Consider the following 21,347-nt stretch of genomic DNA (forward strand, 5'->3'; position numbering starts at 1 on the left):
TTGAAATGAGCTTTATGTGTATCATTTTCAGAATGACCCAAGATCATTCCAGCTAAGTCTATGAAGACTACTGTGATAATGATTTTGTAAGATATTACCTACTTCCTGAAGAACAAACTGTGTGTAAAGATGGTAGAAAGAAAACACCTTGGTGGAATGATGAAGTGAGGGAGGCTTGTAAATGTAAAAAAGTCGACATATCAGAAATGGCTCCAAACAAGGACTGATGCAGACAGGGAATTGTACATAGACAAAAGAAATGGAGTGAAACCAATAATCGAAGAAGGAGAAGAAGAAGTCATGGGAAGATTTCAGTAATAACCTGGAAAGGCTTGGTCAACTGCCAGGGAAATCCTTCTAGACAGAAATAAAGAATCTTAGAATGGGAGGGAGAAAGGAATTGAATCTTAGAAATGGAGGGAGAAAGGAAATTTTGTTCATTTGTTCTGACACAAGAACGTGTTTGCCAAAGGACACAGAATAGCTTACAAGTTATTTGAAAAAGAACTGAATTATTGGTTTTGAAAAGAAATATAATCATACTGACAAATTTGAACATTTCTCTTATGCTGTCAGGAGGAAATTAAATACTATGTTTTCCATGCAAGTGGATCCACATTATTGCCACTGAGAATTTTATAATCTTGGTAACAATTTTGTCTTGAATATTTCTGCCCAGTCTGTAAGATTGCCACCATTTGACAAAATTTGTAGGGATGGTCCCTCTAGCACCCAGAAGAAGTACTCTTAAGCCATACCAGGAGATTATGGGATTAAGGATAGATTATTAAAAGCAATCAACGTCTTAGTTCTAATGGAAGACTGCGCTGAAAGGCTGCAATCTAACATCTTGGAACATGAAAATAAGTGCAGTATGATATGAAAATGAGTATTTCTAAAACTAAAGTGATGTCAATAGGGAAAAATCCAAAGAGAACTGAATGTTCAGGTTGGGAATACAAAACTGGATTGAGTAGATTATTTCAAGTATTTAGGATGTGTATTCTCCCAGGTTCCCTCACAAGGACCTTGGTATGGTTTCTATGGATCTATATCATCTGATGGCCAGGCAGGCATCAATTTTTGGTAATGAGACAAAGTCTCTCATAGTGTATTGGCACTGCCGGTGGCTCCAAGTAGCCTACGCAGTGGCCTCCACGGTATAGACTAGCCATGCGTCTTGGTAGGTGTGCTATTTACCAACTGATGAGCTCAACTTAGCACACTGGGGCGAAATGTTGGCAACCAGGAATGAGTTAGCTGGAAAATTTATAATGTCCAATAATGGACCATTTATATTGGTATTACATACCACTTAGTCGAGCAGCTCGTGTTCTTTCTTTCAAGTCTTCCCAGCCCAAACTTAGCAACATTTTTGTAATGCTACTATTTTGTCGGAAATCACCCAGAACAAATTGAGTGGCTTTTATTCAGATTTTTTCCAGTTTTTGAATCACGTAATCCTGGTGACGGTCCCACACACTGGAACCATACTCTATCTGGGGTTTTACAAAAGACTGTATGCCCTCTCCTTTAAATCCTTACTACAATCCCTAAACACCCACATAACCATGTGCACAGATCTGTCCCTTTATTTACAGTCCCATTTATGTGATTACCCCAATGAAGATCTTTCCTTATATTAACACCTACAGTAGGTACTTACAGTGATCCCATAAGGAACTTTCACCCCATCAACGCAGTAATTAAAACAGAGAAGCCTTCTCCTATTTGTGAAACTGACAACCTGACTTTTAACCCCGTTTATCACCATACCATTGCCTGCTGTCCATCCCACAACATTGTCAAAGTCATTTTGCAGTTGCCCTAAATCTTGTAACTTATTTATTACTCTAAAGAGAATAAAATTATCTGCAAAAAGCCTTATCTCTGATTCTACTTCTATACTGATATCATTTATATATAAAAGAAAATAAAGGTCCAATAATATTGCCTTGAGGAATTCCCCTTTTAATTATTACAGGGTCGGATAAAGCTTCGCCTACTCTAATTCTCTGAGAGGTATTTTCTAGAAATATAGCAACCCATTCAGTCATTATTTTGTCTAGTCCAATTGCACTCATTTTTGCCAGTAATCTCCCAAGATCCACCCTATCAAATGCCTTAGACAGGTCAATCGCGAAACAGTCCATTTGACCTGAATCCAAGATATCCGCTATATCTTGCTGGAATCCTACAAGTTAATACCGGGCAAGTTGGCCATGTGGTTAGGGGCGCGCAGCTGTGAGCATGCATCTGGGAGATAGTGAGTTAGAATCCCACTGTCGGCAGCCCTGAAGATGGTTTTCCGTGGTTTCCCATTTTCACACCAGGCAAATGCTGGGGCTATACCTTTGTGAAGGCCACGGCCGCTTCCTTCCCATTCCTAGGCCATTCCTATCCCATCGTCACCATAAGACCTATCTATGTCGGTGCAAAAAAAACCCCTCAGCAGAATAACCTTTCCTTTCCTAAATCCAAACTGCCTTCTATCGAACCAGTTATTCATTTTGCAAACATGTCTAATATAATCAGAAAGAATGCTTTCCCAAAGCTTACATTTAAAACTGACTGGACTGTAATTTTCAGCTTTATGTCTATCACCCATTCCTTTTATACACAGGGGCTACTATAGCAACTCTCTGTTCATTTGGTATAGCTCCTTCAACCAAACAATAATCAAATAAGTATTTCAGATATGGTACTATATCCCAACCCATTGCCTTTTGTATATCCCCAGAAATCTTATCAATTCCAGCTGCTTTTCTAGTTTTTAACTTTTGTATCTTACTGTAAATGTCATTGTTGCCATAGGTAAATTTTAATACTTCTTTAGCATTAGTCACCTCCTCTATCTGTACATTATCCTTGTAACCAACAATCTTTACATTACTGCTGACTGAATACTTCTGCCGTTTTGAAGATACTCACATACACACTCCCCTTGTTTTTAATGATTCCTGGAATGTCCTTCTTGGAACCTGTTTCTGCCTTAAAGTACCTATACATACCATTCCATTTTTCACTAAAATTTGTATGCGTGTTATCATGTTTTCCTTAGCTGACTTGTTTGTTAGATTCAACCACTTAAGTGTTCCAGGACAAAAAATAAGTGTCACTTTGTTTTTAAAAGAGTTAAAAATACCAATTTTTATGTCTGTAATATGTTACTTTTTGCGATATACTATAAATATGCTCATTTTAAAAATTCACCCCCTTAAAACAAGTTATGCGTGTTCCTTTTCTTTTACAGGAGATACCAAATACCAATTTTCTTGTCTGCAATCTTTTTAGTATTTGATATATAAGTATCCTCACAAAAATAATTCATCACTTTCTTCACTTCTTTACACCCACACGATCCCCTTAAGTGGATTTTCCGAAAACAAAAAAATACATTTTTCTTTATTTTTAAAGAAGATTCTAAATATAAATTTTCATGTCTGTAATATCTTCAGTTTTGGAGATACCAGCATCCAAATAAAAATAACTGAACCCTGTTTTTCAGTCATTTTCACATCCCCTTAAGTGTCTTTTCTGAGAACAAAACAATATGTGTTACTTTATTTTTAAGAGAGATTAAAAATACAAAATTCCACGTCTGTAATATGTTAAGTTTTTGAGATATACTGTAGATATGTTCATTTTAAAAATTCATCCCCTTTAATACTTTCCCTTAAGTGAATTTTCTGAAAATCATTATGTGTGTTCCTTTACTTTTACAAGAGATTCCAAATACCAATTTTCACATCTGTAACATGTTACATTTTTAAGATATATTGTACATATACTTATTTTAAAAATTAACCCCTTTGCCACTCCTGTTTACCACTCTTAAGTAGATTTTCCAAAAACAAAAACAAAAAAAAAAAGTTTTTATTTTTGAAGGAGATTCCAAATACCAATTATATGTCCGTAACATCTTCAGTTTTTGAGATATAAGTATCCTCCTAAAAGGTACACAATCCATTTTTCACCTTTTTCCACCTCCTTAAAGAGGATTTTCCAAAACCAAATAAATGTGTGTTTCCTTATTTTTAAAAGAGATTCCCAATACCAACTTTCATGACTTTAAACAGTTAAGTTTTTGGGATATATATACACTCATTTAAAAAAAAAACTCACCCCCTCTTCACCCCCTTAGCAATGGAATATCTAAAAACTCCTTCCTTAGTGAACACCTACATTGTAATATAAATGTAACCTCAAAATTTCATTTCTTTATGTCCATTAGTTTTGGCTCGGCGATGATGAATCAGTAACTGTCAGTCAGGACATGTTATTTTATATACACTATATAGATTTGTTGGTCATGCTTCCTGTCATTCGCTTTACCTTCCTGATTGACATTTGGTAAATTCAGATCTCCCGCTACAATCACATTCCTTTCCATGTCGCTTCCCACATAGCTGATTATCTTATCAAATAATTCTGAATCAGTGTCAGCGCTACACTTTCCCGGTCTGTACACTCCAAAGACATCAAGTTCCCTATTATCTTTAGAAATGAGCCTTACACCTAGAATTTCATACTTGTCATCTTTAACTTTTTCTTAGCTTACAAATTCTTCTTTCATCAGAATGAATACTCCCTCTCCTACCATTCCTATCCTATCTCTACGATACACACTCCAGTTCCGTGAGAACATTTCTGCCTCCATCGTATCATTTTTCAGCCATGATTCAACTGCTATTACAATATCTGGTAAGTATATATGCATTAAATTACTTCATTCTATTCCTTTCTTTATAATACTTCTACAGTTCAACACTAACATTTTTATGTCATCCCTACTTTACTTCCAGATCCCTGTACCCTTATCACCACTCCCTAGACCACCCCATTTCCCTGAATGTACCACCCTATTACCCTTCTAAACGAATCTCCTAATTTATACGTACCACTGTGGTTTAAGTGAAGGCCATCTGAGCACAGATCCCTATCTCCTTACCGACCCATTAGGACCTACAAATCTCACTCCCAGTTTCCCACATACCCACTCTATAGTCTCATTTAAATCCTCAATCACCTTCCAGTCAATATCCCTCCTACACAGTATTCCACTGATAATCTCCGCTTCCTTAAACTTTACCCATGCTGCATTTTCCAGATCCCACACATCCCCAACTATGTTGGTACTTATATCTGCTTGTCTTACGTTGCTGGTACCAACGTGAAATACTACCAGCTTCCCCTTTCCTTCCTCCTTCTCTTCTACTTTCTTCAACATCTGCCTCAACCTAATTCCTGAATAACATTCTACCCTGGTTCCCTTTCCTCCACACACTTTCCCTATATGTCTAACAATGGAATCCTCCATGACCAGAGCCTCAACCCTACCCACCTCATTTGATCCCCTTCCCCCTTGGACAGCCCTATCTTTCGTGACAGCTGCAGAAGCTACTTCCTCCTTCCTTTTCTCCCCCTCCATGACCCTGTTCCACCTGTTTTTTCCTATCCTCTCCTTTATATTTCCTTTTCCTACCTTTTCCCTTCCTCCTACTTCCACACTTCTTAGCATCAGTTCTCTGTTCCTCATCTTCCTTCTGTTGTTCTACCTGCAGTGACTCGTACCGATTTCTCACAGACACCTGTCCTGAATTCTGATCTTGAAGAGAGCCCTTAGCCTGCTATCTCCTTCCCCTTAGAACATTTGACCACCTGTCTTCTACAACTCCCCCTTTCCTTCCCATCCCTCTTTTATACCTACTGTATCCTGTACGTTGTTTGAGGGAGGCCTACCTTCCTTCGTGTCTTCTGAGAGAATCCTAATTATCTCCCTCAAACTCTCCAACTCCTCCCTCATACTCCTTAATGCCTGGCCACACTCACAGATAGCTGATAATCTTCAGAAATTACTAGTAGAGTACAGAATGGAGAACAGTTTTATCATCTTGTGTAAGGACTTCTTTTGAATAAGCAAGTTCCATTAAGATCAAAATTAATACTCTACAGAAGCTTCATTATACCAGTTACCATGTACAGTCTAGAAACCTGCATCTAAACCAACAGAAATATCAGCGAACTGCAAACAGTGGAAATGAAGTTATCAATAACTATGATTAAAAAGACAAGGAGGGACAAAATAAGAAGCGACAAGATACACCATCTTGTCCAAGTGAAACAACCTCCTAGTGAGATTTGTGTTGAAGCCATGATGAAATAGTTTGGTCATCTCAAAAGAATGGACCCCACAAAGAACAACTAGAGTGTGGTTTGAGGAGAAGCTTGAAGGCAAAAGATCAAGAAGTCGGGCAAGGGATAGATAGATCGATCAAATTAGAAATGATCTAGCTGGGCACAGTCTGGATTAGCAGCAGGTTATGGAAAAAGACACATACATGGATAGAAATAAGTAGAGAACGCTCATTCACCGCAATTAGGAAACTGGAGCTGGTTCAAGATGATTGTGATGATTCTTCTAGGATGGTAGCATATTGTAGTAAGTGAGACTGAACCAAGGTGTTGTGCAGCTAATGAAGTGAGCTCGCGGTTGCAATCAACAGTATTCTGTAAGAAATAAGTCAGCTTCCAGACGAAATTAATGTGTTTACACTGGTCGGTTTTCAGACCAACTCTGCTGTACAGGAGTGAAAGCTGGATGGTCTCAGGATAGCTTATTGATAAGTTAGAAGTGACAGGAAAGTAGCAAGGATGATCACCGATACAAACAGGTGGAAATAATGATGGGATGGTACTTGGAATGAGGAGATAAAGGCTGAGTTATGAATGAACTCGATGTATGAAGTGGTATGCATAGACGGGGAAGGATAAGTTATCTAGGAGAATGATGGACTTGGTCATGGAAAAGAGTAAAAGAAGTAGAGGGAGACTAAAACATTGAAGGTAGACACAACTTCTAATGATTTAACGAAGGTATGGAACTAAACATGGCCATAGAGCTAGTCCCAAATAGAGGATTGTGAAGGATTTTAGTTAATTCACAGAGATTTCTAGACTGAATGCTGAAAGGCATAACAGTTTATAATGAAGTATGTATGTAATAAATTACAAACAGAAGGACGCATGCTCAAATGAAATGGTAGTTTGTGCTATCCACTTCATGGATTGACTGGGGTAAATCAGACCACCTACCATATTCCTGCCTGCATATACGTCTATGCTATTCGCATTGAATAAGAGATCAAATCACCTCTTTATTTGTCTGGTTAACTGAGAGGACAGTATGTTATTGCTTTGTGAACCATGATGTCAGAAGCAGGCTCACTCTTCTCAAGAGTCTTGCCAGCAAGACACACAGAAGTTGATAGGCTTCTAGAGACATGCGCTCTCATCTCTAGTATGTCTGGCTTCTTGGCTGTATGATCAGTATACTTGCAAGTAATGCTCCACAAACCTCTTAACAATTAGGTAACAGCTTTCAAGATTTCCCTCACATGTAGGACAGCTCAAACACCGATTGCACTGCACAACATTTTCGTCCGTTGCCCATTCAACCAACAACTGACTTTCCCACACTTCAACAACAAAATATACGCAAACCTTTAGTCAACTAGGAAGAACCTAATGAAGTTTTTAACTATCTTCACTTGAAGCCGGTGTTGTTTTAACTCTGTCTTAGCACAGCCTCATTTTATAATCAACAAAAGCTGTTCACTTGCACTGTGCACTCCATTCAAATAGAGAGTGACCAACGGAGTTGACTACCTCATGAATCCTAGGGCGAATTATTTTGGTTGGAGCCAAATTACAAATAGACAAATTGGAATGTTTTACCTCATCAATTTTAACAATTATAAATAAGTGTACAGTAATTATAAATTGTGTTTTATTTTGCCAACATTTGTATATACTACGTAGAACTACCATCGAACTCAATATCATATAGACTTTGATTACTTTCGTTTTTATACTGTGCATATGATGGCCTCATTTTAATATTAAGAAACCACTAGCGTATTTTACTATGTGTAACTAGTCTATTGTTATTTCGTTTAGGATAGGACTTTGTACGTGTTTTTTAATGTATTCTTTCTTACATATTATGTTCATAATTTCCAACCAGACGTCTGGTTTAATTTTGAGGTGCTTTGATATGACTGATGATGCCCCACATGGAGGGCGAAATATGTCTCCATTTTAACGATGTTTAACTAAAAATGTTAACATCCTGTAATGTATTGAATAGGTTGGAGTCCAATAAATTCTCTTATATTATTATCAGTATACTTGCCTCGGTTCAGAGGGCCTCAGGTTCGATTCCTCACCAGGTTGGGGATTTTAACTGCATGTGGTTAATTTCTGTGGCTTGAGGACTGGGTGTTTGGGTTCATCTTAGTACACTTCTCTGCATGTACAGACAACATAGCACATTACCAACTACCATAGAAACAAGCAATAAGCAATATGAAAAAAATCCCTCCGCAGAGGGTTGGTGTTAAGAGTATCCAGCCATAAAACAGGGCCAAGTCTACATGAGCGACACAGTTCACTCTACTGACCCCACCAGGATGTGGAAAGATCAGTAGATGATGATTTCTCATCCATAGTAACCAGTTATAATGAATTATAAATTAAAAAATGTCAACTTATAAAGGTTGTTCTTGTCAGTAATAAAACAGGTAATATTAAGTAGGTAGTGATAGGTTAGTACAATAACCACATGTACTTTAACAATATCTTAAGATTATCTCTAAAAATAGTAGTCATAAAATTTATCTACTATACTTCCACGAATTTCCTTTTTTCTTCAAGTTTATAAAATGAGAAACAGAAGCATTATAAAATTAAAAATTCATGTTTGTACTAATCACATTACTAATATGCTTTTTTCGTTCCAACAATAACTTGGGATATGTGTACTGATGGATCTTTAGTACCTGCAACATCAGCTAACAATTTCAGTCTTCCACTCACATCATCTTCAGTTCTAAAACATGGACCAGGATTATTTGGATTACTTCCAACATCTGCCACAAGATATGGAGAACCCATGAACTGATCATAACTAACAGAACCCATCCTATACTGACTACTGATATCTTCTGCATAGTACAGTCTCTTGTTGTAAGAAGTTCTATTTATATCACAGCTTGGCAGTAAAAAATCTGAGGGGTACATATCGGGTAAATTAGTATCACCATAACTTTTACTAACACCTTTATCATATTTTGAATTCTCCAGAATTCCTAAGCTATCTTGAAATAGAGAATCTGTCCTAGAAGCCTGTACATCTTGAGTAAGATCCAAAACTGTGCCAGTATTATCGCTACACTCAACATCATTCAGTAACATTCTCAGAGAAGGTTGACTTATCTTAGGAGGTTCAACAGGCTTGAATGTTTCAGGTCTTTCCAGTATCCTGAAGCATTCAAGCTTGGGTTTGATAACAGTTGATGCTTGTTGAGGCATAGTTTTTCCACTTGAAGAGGCTCTGGTTATGGTTCGAACACAGTTCTTACCCTCAAACAAAGGTCTCTCTTCCTTTGCTGCTTCAGGATTCTCACAAATATTAGACTTTGGAATGACTGTTTCAGTAATGGGGGTAGGTGGAGCAAAATTGACAGGTCTGTTTATGACTGGCACAGCTCTGTAATATTCCTTTGGTTGAGCCTCAGAATATTTGGTGATATTTCCTGTTGATTTTGAACCTACTGTACTTTCAGCAACATCATCTCCAACTGAAACTGGTTGCATTACGTTATTAACAGAATTATCCCCCTTCTCTTTCATGGGAGTCATTTTGACACAAGATGTGTCCTGCTGTGAATTTTTAAGAGGGGAAGGGTTAGAGGATTTTGAAATAACTTTGGTGTCCACTATAGTGTTGCGATCAACATCAGAAGTTTCAATAGTATTCATGCTGTTGTTTGGTTCAACACTTTTAGAAGTTATTGATTCTGATGGGACTGATTGCCGTTGTTGCTGTTCTTCTGGAGCTGGTGTTTCAAGGTGAGTATTCTTCACATGACGTTCCAAATTATCCTTCCTCCGAAACTTCATTCCACACACTGAACAGCTGTGAGGTCGATCATCTGTAATGAACAGAGAAAACATCAGAGGGGATCTAACCAGCTTTCACGCTGAGAAATCGACATACATATAAATAATTACTCAAGTCTCTATTACTGAGTGAGGTGGCTGTGTGATTTGAGGCCATGTAGCTGTTGGCTTGCATTTATGAGATGGTGGGATTGAATCGCACTGTCAGAAGCCTTGAAAATCATTTTCTGCAGTTTCCCATTTTCACATTAAGGAAAAGCTGGGACTATTAATTAACTTCACAGTTGCTTCCTCCCCAGTCCAAGTCCTGTACTCTCCCACCATCACTGTTACACCTGTTTGAGTTAGTGTGATGTAATACCAATAGGAAAAACCTATCTACTGTCATTTTGCAGTGAAGTTAGAGAGACCTTTTATTTCTTTAATTTTTATTTGCCACTTTCTTACAAGTTATGAGGCCCTCAAACTACAGGGGGCATTCAGTGGTCAACAGCCATACAGTTATGTCCTTAAAAACAGCAATGAGTAACTTATGAAAAAATGAAATCATACAATGACACAGCTGAAACTTAAAGAATGAAATTGTGCTTTTTAATCAGTTGACGTTGAATGAAGATGATGCCAGTTGTTTTAACCCAGTATTTTGCTATTTCTTTTCAGTTTCAATTTAGTTAATCTATAATCATGAGTTTCTCCCACTCTGGTATCTTCATCTTGTCGCGATGTGGGAGCTTGCATGCCTAAGTGATCCTGAGAGCTATGCCGGCAGGAGCATAAGCTCCTGGTAGGGCCACCCAAGCCGGACAGGTCAAAGGTGATAGGCCAGACTAAGAGGGATACCCTGGTCCTCCAGGTTGGGGGTTGATCATGGGGCTAACAACCCTATATCGGAAAAACAACTCGTTACGAAACTCACAGACAAGAATAGCCGGACTGATGATAATGGTAAACGACCCACGCGAGGAAATGGAAGATGCAAACGGAAATATGTATGTAGCAACCTGGAATGTACGAACCCTGAATAAACCAGGAGCCCTAAACAAACTGAAACAAGAAATGGAGAAATATAATATTGGAATAGCAGCAATTTAGGAAGTCAGATGGAAAGGAAATGGTGTTTTTAGAAGTGGTAGATACACAGTTCTGCATGGTGGCAGAGCCAGAGGTACAATAGGTGGCACAGGCTTCCTAGTGGATGACAGATATAAGTCAGCAGTTTTGAATTTTAAACCTGTAAATGAAAGAACATGCACTCTAAGGATGAAGGCCCATTTTTTCAATATCACCCTTATGTGTGTGTATGCACCTACAGAAGAGGCTGAGGATGAAGAGAAAGATATGTTCTATGGACAACTGGAACAAGAAATAGAATGCATCCCAAGACAAGATGTAAAAATCATACTTGGAGATTTCAACGCTAAAGTGGGTAAAGAAGAAGCCTATAGGGAGACAGTTGGGAAGGAAAGTTTGCATGATGAGTCAAATGATAATGGACAGAGGCTAATTGATTTTGCCATGGGAAACTTGATGGTGGTGAAGAGTACATGGTTTCAGAGAAAGAATTTACGGAAAGCCACATGGTGTTCACCAGATGGTGTTACCTTTAATCGAATAGACTATGTAGTAATCGATAGGAGACATGCATCTGACATACTACAAGTTGATAGTTGTAGGGGAGCTGGTTGTGATTCGGACCATTACTTGGTACGGGTAAAATACAGGCAACGTATTGCAACTTACAGATCTGCTAAGAAAGGGAAAGCTCCCAGGAGATATATGGTCTCAAAATTGAAAGATAAAGAAACTGCACAACTATATGAATGCAGGATGGAGAAGAAATTGGAGGCTAAAGAACAAAGCTTGGCAGTGGAAAACATTGAACGAAAGTGGATTTTATTGAGGGATGCATTGCAGGAAACTGCAGATGAAGTACTAGGAGTGGAGGTAAAGACTGAAAGGCAAGGAAGGTTTGATGATGATTGCAGAAGAGCAGTTGAGGAGAGAAATGAAGCAAGGAAGAAAATGTTTAGCAGGAAAACAAGAACATATGTAAGAGAATTTAGGAAGAAGAGGAAAGAGGCAGACAGTATTTGTAGGAGAAAGAAGAGAGAGGCAGAGAGGAAATGGATTATAGATTTGGAGGAACAATATGATATGCAAGAAGTACGGAAGTTCTATGGGAAAATAAAGGACGTACAGAAAGGTTTTCAACCACATGCTGTATTCTGTAGAGATAAAGAAGGAAATATAATTGGGGGAAGAGACCGGATTCTTGACCGATGGGCGGTATACTTTAGTGAACTGTTGAATGTGGCTGCAGAGATGGTGAGATTGGAAGAAGAGGATGGGCAGCCTTGGCAGGATCCTAGCCTAGATTTAAAACCAGTGCCTGTACCATCTGTAGAAGAAGTGAGGACGGCAATTAAGTACTTGAAGAATAATAAGGCTCCAGGAAGTGATAATATTTCAGCTGAGATGATTAAATACGGGGGGTGAACAGTTGACGCAACTTGTTCACCAACTAATTTTGGAAGTTTGGGAAACAGAACAAATGCCAGAGCATTGGAGCTTAGCAATTATTTGTGCAATTCATAAGAAGAAAGATAAAGGAAACTGTGAAAATTATAGAGGTATATCTTTGCTTAGTGTGGTTTATAAGGTCTTAGCCAAGGTTTTGTCTATGAGACTCACTCCACTGGTTGAGCAGATACTAGGAGACTACCAAAGTGGCTTTCGACAGGGTAGATCAACAACAGATCACATCTTCACTGTCAGGCAAATAATGGAGAAATGCTATGAATATAATGTGAATGTGCATCAGCTTTTTGTGGATTTTCGGCAGGCTTATGATAGTGTGAAGAGAAAGAAACTGTATCAAACAATGATGGACATGGAGTTCCCAACTAAATTGATAAGACTGGTACAAATGACCCTAACAGGTACTAAATGCATGGTTAAAATAGAAGGAAATCTTACTAAAGAGTTTGAAGTAAACCAAGGTTTGCGGTAAGGGTATGTGTTATCTACTCTGCTCTTCAATGTGGTTTTGGAGCGTGTGATGAGAAAGGTGGAGGTCAGTAATCCAGGCGGTACGCTGTTCAACCGTGTAACACAGAATCTGGCTTATGCTGATGATGTCGATATGCTGTCTAGAAGATTGAAAGACCTAGAGGAAGGACTGGATAGATTAGAAAAGGAAGGAGGTGAAATGGGCCTAAGAGTGAATAATGCCAAAACTCATTACCTGTTTGCATCTAGGAGGACCGTAGTAAGGGAAGACAAGTGCATAAAATTAAATGGGATTAACTACGAGAGATGTGAAAAGTTTAAGTATTTAGAAGTGCTGGTGACAAAAGATAATGACATGAAAGAGGAAATAAAAGCGAGGATTGCTGCGGGCAATAGGGCTTACTTAGCTTTATTGAAAGTGTTTAGATCACGCAGCCTTGGTACAAGATTAAAGTCGACAGTCTATCGAACAGTATTACGACCAGTGGTAACTTATGGCTCTGAAACATGGACAATGACCAAAGTAGATGAAGAATTGTTGAACAGATGGGAGAGAAAAATACTGAGAAAGATTTTTGGCCCAGTGAAGGAAGGGGAATTGTGGAGAATAAGGAAAAACAAGGAATTGGAAGAACTCTATGGACATCCAAGTATCGTAACCGAAATAAAAAGCAACAGATTAAGGTGGTTGGGATACGTGGAGAGAATGCCAGATAATAGGGCTGTCAAGAAGATCTATAAGGGAAATCCAGGTGGTAGAAGATGGAAAGGAAGACCCCGGAAAAGATGGCTGAATGATGTGGAGGAGGATTTAAGAAAGATGGGAATAAGAAGATGGAGGAGGCGTGCAGAAGATCGTGAAGATTGGGCTACAATCGTCAGAGAGGCCAAGGCCCTACAAGGGCTGTAGCACCAAGGAGTAAGTAAGTAAGTATAATCGTGAGTTTTCAGTCTGTCAAAACTAATTCAGGATAAATAAAATTAGAGAATACCTGATAAGGAAAACATTTAATAACATATTATACCTGAGAAAGATATCATTTAATTAAAAACAGAATGACGTTTCATTCTTGAAAGAACATCACATCTATCAAATCACCCTTTTAATTATTATTAATCTGTTATTATGAATTTATGAGGTATTATTAACAAGTGTAAAAACATTTACACCAAGCTTGATAGATGCAGTCGCTCAAGCGCGACCAGTATCCAGTATTGCAAGTAATCAGCTTCATTTTCCGTATCAAATTCTAATCACAAAGACTTACAATAATTGAAAATCTTCCACCTTTTTGATACTTTTTAATTGCTTTTTAGCAAATTATTAATTATAAACAGTACATGTTTTGATCTCACTTGAGAACATCTTCAGCTGTTGTTAAGCTTAGGTGAATCGCTAAGTTTCTGAATACATTATTTTCAGGTACATAGTTCCTCTTAAAAACTATCTGAATATAAATTAAAATGATGTTAAAACAATGTGGGGGTTAATGGGTTGATGAAATGAGACAGGATGAATACATAGTTAGCCTGCTTAAAAACTATATCTATTTACTGGAATAGTTGTTAAAAGTTTCAACTCTGTTACACTAAAAATATCTGTTTGTCTTCCTGTTAAAAGGTTTAAAAAAAAAATGATTGGCTTCTTGACACTGTTTTAATTATTGTTGAATGTTCATTTCTTTCACTCCTTCCAGGTAGGCCGTTATTTATTTTGAGCTTGCTTAATGTGCCCTTAATGTGACTCCAGGGTCACGGTAGAATTGGAGTCTAACAACAGTAAGGTATGGAACCATTTTATACATTAAGTTATTATGTAAAGACACATGTTTTCATTACAAAAAAACAAATTCCTATTTTCCTCATTTCATTTCAGAAATTGAGACGAAGCTCCCTTCTCAAAAAGTGACCGGTAATCAGCTTCAAAGTTCCGCATTAGACTCAATTTAGGGCGAAATCAGGAGGTTGTGGTTTTGGATCCCACTGGTGCCTGGTTGGCCATTTTTGTTCTCTACTTAACATCTCTTCAACACATACTAAATGTACGTAACACGACCTAATAGGTTGAAAGTCGGTTTCGATTACAATGCGGTCGTGAAAATTCAATATTCATTGACTTGGCCCTCAACGGGCAACTTAAACGCACTCTACAGTGTGATGGTAGTAGTACCAGACCTGTAGCTCAGATCCTTTCCAACAGAACAAAGATGGCCTAGGCCACCATAGCTCAATCAGTAGAGCAACCAACGCGAAATCGGGAGGTTGTGGGTTCGGATCCCACTGGTGTCTGGTTGGCCATTTTTGTTCTGTACTTAACATCTCTTCAACACGTACTAAATGTACGTAACACGACCTAATAGGTTTAAAGTCGGTTTTGATATTGTTATTTTATCTGAGACTGCAGAAGATCTTGAGAAGCTGCTGAATGGTATGGACAAAGTCTTAGGTAAGGAGTACAAGATGAAATAAATACGTCCAAAACAAAAGTAATGGAGTGCACTTGAACGAAGGCAGGTGATGCAGGAAATATTAAATTAGGAAATTAAGTCTTAAAGGAAGTAGATGAATATTGTCACTTGGGTAGTAAAATTACTAACGATGGCAGAAGTAGGGCGGACGTAAAATGCAGATGAGGACAAGCAAGGAAGAGCTTTCTTAAGAAAAGAAATTTGCTCACTTCAAACATTGATATAGGAATTAGAAAGATGTTTTTGAAGACTTTCATGTGGAGCATGACATTGTATGGAAGTGAAACATGGACAATACCTAGCTCAGAGCAAAAGAGAATAGAAGCTTTTGAAATGTGGTGTTACAGAAGAATGTTGAAGGTAAGATGGATAGATTGAATCACAAATGAAGAGATACTGAATCGAAATGGCGAGATAAGATCAATTTGGCTAAATTTGACGAGAAGAAGAGATAGAATGATAGGACACATCTTAAGACACCCAGGACTTGTTCAGTTGGTTTTTGAAGAAAGTGTAGGTGGTAAGAATGGTAGGGGTAGACCAAGGTATGAATATAACAAGCAGATTAGAGCAGATGTAGGATGCAGTAGTTACGTAGAAATGAAAAGGTTAGCACAGGATAGGGTGGCTTGGAGAGCTGCATCAAACCAGTCTGTGGACTGATAACTCAAATAACACATTATCGTTAGTATTAAGAAATCACTTGACAATTCCTATACTGTTGGAATATTTCAAAATATGTAATTGTACAGTCTATGGAAGCTAAATAAATAAATGAATGAATGAATATCTTAGTTAGAACCATTTTTTGGAAATTAAATTCCATCATCAGTAACAAATTATTTCTTTAACACATTGAGCGCCACAATGTGGTGTCATGATAGTCTTCAAATCTGAAAAGACTTGACACCATATGGCAGCACACAGTTCTTAAAGGCTGAGTTGGCATGACACCATATGCCAGCACAGCAGAGTTTCGGGCGATGTGCTGTGCCATCTATGCACTTTACATTGGTACTACATGAAGAGCGAACTACACAGCCTATTCCAGTTATGTATTTCCACTGTGTGCCACCATTTGGTACATGGTTAATTTCCCTGACTTGCAGACTGTGTGTTTCTGCTCATCCCAACACCTTTTTTTTTTTTTTGCAAGCTGCTTTACGTCGCATCGACACAGATAGGTCTTATGGCGATGATAGGATAGGAAAGGGCTAGGAGTGGGAAAGAAGCATCCGTGGCCCTAATTAAGGTACAGCCTTTGCCTGGTGTGAAAATGGGAAACCACGGAAAACCATCTTCAGGGCTGCCGACAGTGGGGTTCGAACCCACTATCTCCCAAATACTGGATACTGGCCGCACTTAAGCGACTACAACTATCGAGCTCGGTCATCCCAACACATTACGCTACCAACCACCGAGGTACCATGCAATAGTGAATACATCCCTCCACATAGGGTTGGCATCAGGAAGGGCATCCAGCCATAAAACCGGGCTAAGCCCACATATGCAATACAAATTGCACCCACGACCCCACAAGACATGGTAAGAAGAAGAATAAGATATTCAGAATTTCTATTGTACATTCCATGCCTTTACCAATATAACAAAAAATTCTGAGACACCAGACAGCATCACGCTATATTTGATGTCTTACAAAAAGTGTTTTTTTTTTTGCTATTTGCTTTACGTTGCAGACACAACAAAAAGTGGCGCGACACAATAAGACATCATACATTACCTTGGTATGATGCAATACAGTTTACTTTGTACATCATATATATATTTTAAGATTTTATAAATAGCCAACATTGTGTATAATTGCTTTGGCACTACTGGAATATCATTAAAATTCATGACTAGCTCTCGGCACTCAATGTGTTAAGTAGGTTACACCACACCTAAAAATAGTAGGACTGGTTGGACATGTGACATGTTATTGTGAGTCATCTTTCTCTTGTACCTTTGTGTGAAGCGTTCAGTTAGATTTGTCATTCACATCTAAATGACGATGTTATACATATAATTATGCAACAATATAAAGAAATGGAAGACATAGGTGATGTAGTGAGTGAAAGAAGTATGATGAATAAATACTTCCTTGGAGGGGCCACCTATTATTTTTGTTTTGCAGTCTGGCCGGGTTTCTTCCACTGCGGCAATGGAGTAGACCATACTGCCAGTGACTCAACGCCGAGTGTTGGGCAGCGGTAAATAACCTGACTCCCTATGGGAGCTAATGGTTTTGGATAGATGAACTCCGTTAGGTGGAGTGATGGCTTCCTCGTGGACGAAATGACACTGGAAGCCATCGAGCTCTTTTTCTGTCCCAATGGCAAAAATGATAGAGGAGGAATGTTCACTATTGAGTTCCCAACTGTCATGGAGGCAGAAGAGGTCACGCCAGATGGACTGGCTGTGAAAGGCATATCTCAACTATATTTTGAGTCTGCGGCAGTCCCAGTCTTCAACCCTACATGTCTCATTTCATGTGTGTCGCAGGATTTGGCTGTGAGATTATAGTGTGTGGATCTCTCTCCAGAAACTTGGAATCCACCTTAAACAAACTCACGTAAGTGGCACTTTTCCTTCCTATCTTCTCTCACTCTTTGAAGTCAAATGGTGATGGGATAAGGATGGTAGCAGCAGGTTTAGAATGAAACAGAGAGCTTCTAGTCTGGACCTGCACAATGGCAGCAGACATGTGATGGTCGTCTTTCTGAGATCTGTGATTACTCAGGAATCCAGTCCTGTGTTTGTGTCTGGACAGGCCTATTTAGAAGTACCACTGCCCACCCCACATGGGGAAGGCCCTAGAAAATGTGGGCTAAACATTGGTAGTCACACCACTTTTTATCTGGCTGGGCAGCTGCACCCAGTGGTTCACACTTGGGGTCAGAAAACTAATCAATTACAATAGGAACATGGACTATCAGAACACTGCTTATCCAGCCCCCATTAATCTGGATTTCCAGTTTATCCAGATTGATTTTTTTAATTTAATGTCATAATGAAAATATGTACACCCTTTGAAAAATACTGTACAAATGAAACTATACAGTTATTATGTTTGCACTGCAGGTAGCATAGAGATTGTCGGTCCCAACACTTCAAGCTACCGTTACCAAGGTCAGTGTAGATCTAATCCTTACAGAGTTAAGACACAGTGCCTTGTTATTTTGTTCCTGTGTTTTGAGTGTGTGTGAGTGAAATGGCATCGAAGCGAAAGAAAGTGGTTGTTTCGATGGATAAAATGTTGGGGGCATTAAACAGAATAGATAAAGGAGAATTGCTGAAAAATATAGCTGAAGAATATGGTTTAGGGACTTCAACTGTGTCAGACTGAAAGAACTGACAAGAAATTGAAGACTTTTACTTCAAAATGATGATTAAAGACATTTTTCAGAACCATGTACAATAAAGAAAGTAAGAAACAATTCCCAAGATGACGCATTATTCGTTTGGTTCAGTGAACAAATGCTGAGTTTAAACAAAAGAGTATCTGATGGTGATCCTAATTTCACAGCCAGCCAAGGTTGGTTAGAAAGACGGAAAGCTCGTCATGGCATACGTCAGCTTTGACGGGTGAATGTTTTTTGGAGGATAAAGTGTCAGCAGAACATTTCAGAAAATAATTTCATGAAATTAATCCCACATGAAATTTATAATGCTGATGAATCTGGATTTTTATCAGATGATACCCAGTTAAATGTTGGCTTCTAAATTAGATGACTCGGCGAGGGGTTATAAAGTGTGTAAAGATCAAACACAATTATGGTTTGTAGCAAGGTACCTGGGAAACACAAATTCCCTCTCTTGCTGATAGGGAAATCACAAAATCCACATGCTTTGAAACATGTCAATTGGTCCTACTTTCCAGTTGTTTGAAAAAAACAAACAAACACACACACACTCTCTCTCTCTCTCTCTCTCACTCTCTCTCTATATATATATATATATCATTATAGACTGTTATGCCTTTCAGTGTTCAGTCTGCAAGCCTCTGTGAATTTAGGAAACGTCGCCACAATCCTCTATTTGCAACTAGTGCTGTGGCCTCATTTAGCTCTATACCTCTTATCTTTAAATCATTAGAAACCGAGTCTAACCATCGTTGTCTTGGTCTACGTCCACTCCTCTTAACCTCTGTAACAGAGTCCATTATTCTCCTAGGTAACCTATCCTCCTCCATTCGTCTCACATGACCCCACCACTGAAGCCGGTTTATGTGTACAGCTTCATCCACCGGGTTAATTCCTAAATTAGCCTTTATCTCCTCATTCCGAGTACCATCCTGCCATCGTTCCCACCTGTTTGTACCAGCAATCATTCTCACTACTTTCATGTCTGCTACTTCTAACTTATGAATAAGATATCCTGAGTCTACCCAGCTTTTACTCCCGTAAAGCAAAGTTGGTCTGAAAACAGACCGATGTAAAGATAGTTTCGTCTGGGAGCTGACTTTCTTCTTCCAGAATACTGTCGATTGCAACTGCGAGCTCACTGCATTAGCTTTACTTCTTGATTCAATCTCACTTACTATATTACCATCCTGGGAGATCAACAACCTAAATACTTGAAATTATCGACCTGTTCTAGTCTTGTATCACCAGTATGACATTCAATTCTGTTGAATTTCTTACCTACTGACATCAATTTCATCTTTGAGAGGGTAATTTTCATACCATACTCATTGCACCTATTTTCAAGTTCCAAGATATTAGACTGCAGGCTTTCGGCGCAATCTGCCATTAAGACTAAGTCGTCAGCATAGGCCAGACTGCTTACTACATTTCCACCTAACTGAATCCCTCCTTGCCATTATATACCTTTCAGCAGATGATCCATGTAAACTACGAACAGCAAAGGTGAAAGATTACAGCCTTGTCTAACCCCTGTAAGTATCCTGAACCAAGAACTCATTCTACCATCAATTCTCACTGAAGCCCAATTGTCAACATAAATGCCTTTGATTGATTTTAATAATCTACTTTAATTCACAGTCCCCCAGTATGGCGAACATCTTTTCCCTCGGTACCCTGTCATATGCTTTCTCTAGATCTATGAAACATAAACACAGCTGCCTATTCCTCTCGTAGCATTTTTCAATTACCTGGCGCATACTGAAAATCTGATCCTGACAGCCTCTCTGTGGTCTGAAACCACACTGGTTTTCATCCAACTTCCTCTCAACGACTGATCGCACCCTCCCTTCCAAGATGCCAGTGAATACTTTGCCTGGTATACTAATCAATGAGAAACCTCGATAGTTGTTCCCTTGCTTATAGATAGGTGCAATTACTGCTTTTGTCCAATCTGAAGGTATCTTACCAACACTCCATGCTAATCTTACTACCCTATGAAGCCATTTCAACCCCGCCTTCCCACTATACTTCACCATTTCAGGTCTAATTTCATCTATTCCCGCTGCTTTATGACAATGGAGTTTATTTACCATCCTTTCAACATCCTCAAGCATAATTTCATCATTTTCCTCCTTCCCATGAACTTGGCCGTTTGCAACACCACCAAGAAGATTTCCTTTTATGTTGAGAAAATTTTCAAAATATTCCCTCCACCTCTCCAGTGATTCCCTGGGATCTATTATGAGTTCACCTGAATTACTCAAAACACTGTTCATTTCCTTTTCCCCTCCCATCCTAAGATTCTTTATTACTGTCCAGAAAGGTTTCCCTGCTGCTTGACCTAGCCTTTCCAGGTTATTACCCACATCTTCCCATGACTTCTTTTTGGATTCAACAACTATTTGTTTCGGTCTGTTTCTTTCATCTACGTACAAATCCCTGTCTGCCTCGGCCCTTGTTGGGAGCCATTTCTGATAAGCTTTCTTCTTACGTTTACAAGCTGTTCTCAATTCATCATTCCACCAAGATGTTTGCATTTTCC

The 21,347-nt window shown here is 38.7% G+C and overlaps 1 protein-coding gene across 2 annotated transcripts in view; it reads right to left on the reverse strand.

Annotated features, from left to right (window-relative positions):
- Positions 1–8,660: 8,660 nt before the first annotated feature.
- Positions 8,661–21,347, reverse strand: part of LOC136866168 (uncharacterized) — a 169,252-nt gene continuing 156,565 nt past the window's right edge. For both annotated transcript variants that reach the window (XM_067142898.2, XM_067142897.2), the window contains one exon: positions 8,661–9,995. In XM_067142898.2, coding sequence (XP_066998999.2) covers positions 8,779–9,995 — 1,217 coding nt within the window. In that variant the 3' untranslated portion in view covers positions 8,661–8,778. The remainder of the gene's footprint in view (positions 9,996–21,347) is intronic.

Source organism: Anabrus simplex, chromosome 3, assembly GCF_040414725.1.
Source record: "Anabrus simplex isolate iqAnaSimp1 chromosome 3, ASM4041472v1, whole genome shotgun sequence".
Classification (NCBI taxonomy): domain Eukaryota; kingdom Metazoa; phylum Arthropoda; class Insecta; order Orthoptera; family Tettigoniidae; genus Anabrus; species Anabrus simplex.